Here is a 5,407-nt window from a genome sequence, read left to right on the forward strand (position 1 = left end):
CTCTCCTCTCTGGGTCTCACCTCTCTCCTCTCTGGGTCTCACCTCTCTCCTCTCTGGGTCTCACCTCTCTCCTCTCTGGGTCTCACCTCTCTCCTCTCTCTGGTCAGAGTGGTTTGCCACCAGCACTGACAGCTACATCCTGCGGGACCTCGATGACACCTCGGTGGTGGAGGATGGCAGGAAGAAACTCAACACTTTRGCACATTACAAGGTAAAGGGAACTCCACCTCCTCGGAGCCTGCCTGGCCTCCAGGGCAAGCTGCGTCCCCTCCAAAAACAGAACGTCAGGAACGAGCAGGGAGGTTGCCATAGCTCCGTCAGAGCTTCCAGGGAATAGACATCTGCCCTGGCGAGCATCTCGTTAATATTGCAACACACAGAAACTAATTAACACTCTTCATGCAAAACAAGTTATTACTGACAAGAGAAAGAGGAGGGGAAAAAGCTCTTGTTCCCAAGGGCCACCAGTCTGGCTGATCAGTATCWCTGTGCTCTTGATCCACACTCCTGCTGAAATCACAGCTACAACTGTCAGTGCCTGCTCTGAGCAGGGCCTGGGGATACCATCGAGGAACCAAAGCCAAAAATAGGAGGAAACATGGCRAATCAGATTGTTTTCTTGACTGTTTTTCTGTTTAAAATTAAATGAAACCACAAATACTTAATGATTTTCATATTCCCTGGTCTGCCTGGAATCATAATTCTCACTGGTCTGTAGCTGTGCATGGAAAACCAAAGTGGAGCTGAGTGCTCATGAATGTGGTTATCGGGGTGAGAGTTGTGCTGCACAGCCAAGTGCTGGCAAGGTGCCCCACAGGGCTGAGCCACCCCCTGCTCTCATTCTGGGAAAGGCAAACCAGCACCTGCACAGCACAGTTCTCCTTCCTTTTCAGATCACCTGGTGTTGACATCCCAAACATGTATCTTGGGTTTGCCTATTTGCCCAGTTGCCATCGGGTTTGGGAATCTCACTGTCTTGTAATTGTGCTGAAGATTCCCTTTGCACATATTGGGGGGCAGGGGTTGGGCAGGGTGGGTTCAAGGGATGTTTGTGGCAGATCCATGACTGCACCAGCATCCCCAGCTGCTGGGATCTTCCAGGAGGACACTGGTAACCCTCCATCCTACGTGACCCCACCATCAGTCTGTGTTCTTCCCTGTCTCCACAGATCCCTGAAGGGGCATCCCTGGCTATGAGTTTGACAGACAAGAAGGACACCACGCTGAGCAGAGGTAACATCTCACTGCTCTTGCCCTGCTGCTGGTGATGGGCAGGAGTGCTTGCATTGTCAGAGCATTTCAGTTTGGGCTCCCTGACTGAGCTGCTGTGTCTCTCTTCTTCACAGTGAAGGATTTGGACACKGAGAAGTACTTCCACTTGGTAAGGATCCTGCTCTGGCTGCAGGGATGGTGGCTGCATGTGGGTCCCTTCCTGCCCCTCTGTGGGGAGCAGAGCCATCACCCCAGGACACCCACTCTGCAGTGGCACTGCCACCCGTGGGGCACATGGGGGGCACATGGGGGCACATGGGGGGCACATGGGGGGCACATGGGGGGCTCTGCTTCCCCACACATGTCCTGCTGTCATGATAGCAAGGATGCAGAGTGCACAGCATCCCCTGTCTCTCCTGCACTGGACTCTGTGATGAAAGTGGAGGTCTCAGCCTGGCTGATATTTAAATTGTGTCTGTAGTGTCAGATGTGATGAACAAGCTGGATTAGAGCTCATTAGTTCTCTTCAGCAGGGTTCAAGAGGTGCACAAAGGTGATCTGTAGATGAGCTTTATCTGTAGATAAACTGAGGGACAGGATGAAGAGTTCCTGGGATGGCAGAGGAATGGAAGTGTCTGGTGGAGCTGCTGGCAGCACACAGAGCTGAGGGCCGTGGTCAGAGCATGGCTTGGCCCAGTGTCACAAAGCTTTGGCTGTCACCTGCTGGGAGCTCCTGGCGTTCTGCCTGTTCCTGGGATGAGCAGGTCCATGGGTTCCGTGCTGGAAGCACAAAGTGCTAAATGCTGCTAAAAGCTCTTATGAAAAGAGGTGTAATGGACAACAACAATATTTTATTGCCTGCTTTGGGTTTTTTTCCTCTGCAAGAGATTCCATGCTCAAATAGAAGCAAGCACWCACTCACACACACACACACAAGGCAAGGAGGGAAAAGGGATGGGAAACCAACTGTTCACATGTGAGACAATGACAATTGTTTTGTCATTACAGAGCAGCAATTCACTGACCTGACCAGTAGAATGTTAATTTTTGTTTTTAAAAAGCCAGTATTCCTACATGTTGTGCTTTTCCCAAGTGCAGGCAMAGCTGGTTTCTGCAGAAGCCATGTGCATTGTGCTGGGAGCCCAAGGTGCAGTCAGMAAGGGCTGTGAGAGCCCAGGGGCAGGCAGGCCATGCAAAGGGAGATGGATGGGTTCATTTCCTSCATCTAAGGTGAGAGAGGAAATAAAGGGCACGGGAGAAACAAAGCTCAGAAAACAGTATTATGAAACATGTTTTAAAAGCCATATAAAGATGTGTTTATAAAGTAGGGACTGCTTTTTAATTGAATTTTGTATGCAGTTGAAATTCTATGCTGAAAGGAGAATGTAGTGTGACACTTCCAGAGAAGGGTGCTCTGACCATGTGCTTTATCTGGKGCCAGGTTCTCCCCACAGATGAATCAGTGGAACATAAGAAATCCCACAGACAGAGCCATCGGAAGAAAGTCCTTCCCGAGATTTACCTGACCCGGCTGCTCTCCACCAAGGTAGGAGCCAGAGCAGCCCCGTTCCTGGCAGCTGGGATGTTAGTGGGATGTTAATGAGAGAAGCCACTCCAGGGAAGGGCTGGCTGCTCCCAGAAGGTGCTGGCACTCCTCTCCTGGATGGCTGGAGCATGTTTAGTGAGGCTGTCGGGCTCCTCAGGGTCCTTCCCAGCTCATCCTTGCTGCTGTGTGATTCCCCACATGATCTCCCTGGGATGGACTGGGCTCTGGGCAGATGAAAGGGATTCTGGCTGCCCCAGGGCTTGCACTGCACAGCTGAGACCTGAACCATCTCCACAGAAAGAGATGCTGCTGGGACAGGAGATGGAGATGCTCAGCTATGGGAGCAATGTCTGTGCAATCTGAGGTCAGATCTGGCCTATTTTTAATCCCAGCATGGTGCCTCACTGAAGCAAAGATCACAAGGATGGCCACAAGTCTCTAGTCTTTGTTGTCTGTGCTGTACAGAACAAGCACAGATGTGAGATCCCAGCAGTAAGAAAGAAAATCTCGATGCCAAAAGAAATTAACCCCAAATGCAAGTTCATTATCTCGCTATCCACAAACAAACCATTCCCTCCCTGCTTTGGCATCCCCTTTCTCTTCAGACATTTCCCTCGTGTGCAGCTCCTCCAGTATCCTCCTGGCCTTGGTGCTGCTGCTCTCCCCAGAGTGCACTGTGTTCTTGTCCTGCAGGGCACACTCCAGAAGTTCCTGGATGATTTGTTCAAAGCCATTCTCAGTATCCGAGATGATAAACCGCCTGTGGCTGTCAAGTATTTCTTTGACTTCCTAGAGGAGCAGGCAGAGAAGAGAGGGATCACAGACCCTGACACTCTGCACATCTGGAAAACCAACAGGTTTGCAAATCTCCCTTTTCTTCCTTCCATCTCTCAGCAGCAGCAGCTGCAAARCCCTGTGCCCTGGACTAATCATTCAGCTGCTAAAAGAGGGATTGGAAAACAGGGAGGATGGCAGAGAGGGCTGCAAAACATGAAACCAAACACAGGATTGGAGAGCTTTGAACAAATATGGAGCTCAGGGGAACRGTGAGCTGAAAGAGGAGGCATGGGCAGAAAAAAACACTGAAAGAACTGGCACACAGAAATAATGAAAGGAGAAACAGGATGATGGGAGACAGCAACGATGTTAGCTGCAAGCACTGGAGATCTGAGACAGAGTCCAAAATCCTGTCAGGTCTGAAAACATCAGGGGAATTTTAAAACCAGCATATCTGGAGCCTTTTCATTTGCTTTTGGCCTTTTCAGCCCCTGGGGACACTTTTCTTGACTTATCTCTGTGTCCAGGCTGAGTGTCCAGGGCACTCATGGGCTCTGGGAGCAGATGCTGGGACAGGGCTGTGCTGGTGAGCACCACAGCACTGGGAGCAGATGGAACRGGGCTGAGGGACACAAACAGCAGGAATGGGGTGGAGGAGGCAGAGTGGAGGGGAAACAGTGCAGTAAGCACTGAGAGAGAGCAGGGAGCATGGAGGGAATGTCAAGGAGACGTTCAGCACTCTGGAGACTCTGGAGACAGGAGCCGCTTCCAGCCCAGTGTGTGAAAATTAAAACTAAATTTTACTGGGAGAGCAGTCATGCAGATAAAACCACTGGGCAGCACATCTGCCTGCCCTTTACTACCTTGGTTGGCCTGTAGAGCAAAGACTTACAGGGGCTTTCACTTCTCATCTGCTGAGGAGGGTGGGATGGGTGAGCAATAGACCAAAGCTGTGTTGTGGCCAAATCAGCAGTGAAATAACTGAAGGAGAATATTRTGAGAGAGCAGAAAAAAAGACAGATGAAATTCATTTTGTGGGGCCAGGCTCACTGTCAGAACCAGATGGTGGTTACTGTCAGGGAAAAGGGAAAAGGAGGTGACACCATTGCTCCAAAGAGCATCAGGTGGGGAGCACAGTCTCAACAGAGCCACACGGGCAAAGCTGCTGGAGCCTGTCTGGCCTGTGGGTCTGCTGAGGAGCAGGGCCATGTGTGTGCCCAGGGAAGGCTTTATGTGCAGTCACTGTCCGTGCCATGCCCTCCTGAATAAACATCTTGGGCTTGAAGGTGTGTGCCTGTCCCCTTATCAAGGCAGGGGTCTGTATTGGGGATGATCTCCTCAGCTTTCCTCTCTACTGCTCACTTTCTATCATCATCTTTCCTGCATTTCCACCCCGCTCACTCTGGAACACCCAAATTCATCTGCTGTTTATTCCTGGATCCTTCCCTTTGCAGTCTGCCGCTGAGGTTTTGGGTGAACATCCTGAAGAACCCGCAGTTTGTGTTTGACATAGACAAGACAGATCACATCGACGCCTGTCTGTCYGTGATTGCCCAGGCCTTCATCGATGCCTGCTCGCTCTCGGACCTGCAGCTGGGCAAGGTACCCCTGGGGAGGCACCACGGCCAGTTTGGGTGGCCAGGGTGGCACAGATCATAGCCCAGCCTCCCCCACGCTGGCCTCCCCCCAGGCWGCCTGGAGCCATTGCTTGGGCTCAYGCAGCYGAGTTTTGGCTGGTCCAGGATGTGTTTTCCCCTCCCTTCCCCACCCCTGGAGATCAGGCCTGCCTCACCTGGAGCTGTGGGGCTGTCCTGGCCATCCCAGTGACACCTCAGGGCATGGCAGGCCTTGGCAAGCACTGCCCCAGTGTCC

The 5,407-nt window shown here is 51.7% G+C and overlaps 1 protein-coding gene across 1 annotated transcript in view; it reads left to right on the forward strand.

Moving 5' to 3' along the window:
- Positions 1-5,407, forward strand: part of PLXND1 (plexin D1) — a 72,980-nt gene that overhangs the window by 58,988 nt on the left and 8,585 nt on the right. The window contains exons 29-34 of the mRNA XM_057383099.1: positions 108-211; positions 1,170-1,233; positions 1,347-1,381; positions 2,654-2,758; positions 3,452-3,615; positions 4,990-5,137. Of these exons, the coding sequence (XP_057239082.1) occupies positions 108-211; positions 1,170-1,233; positions 1,347-1,381; positions 2,654-2,758; positions 3,452-3,615; positions 4,990-5,137 (620 nt within the window). The remainder of the gene's footprint in view (positions 1-107; positions 212-1,169; positions 1,234-1,346; positions 1,382-2,653; positions 2,759-3,451; positions 3,616-4,989; positions 5,138-5,407) is intronic.

Source organism: Malurus melanocephalus, unplaced genomic scaffold (assembly GCF_030028575.1).
Source record: "Malurus melanocephalus ecotype Western Australia unplaced genomic scaffold, MMel_1.1 scaffold_607, whole genome shotgun sequence".
Lineage (NCBI taxonomy): Eukaryota > Metazoa > Chordata > Aves > Passeriformes > Maluridae > Malurus > Malurus melanocephalus.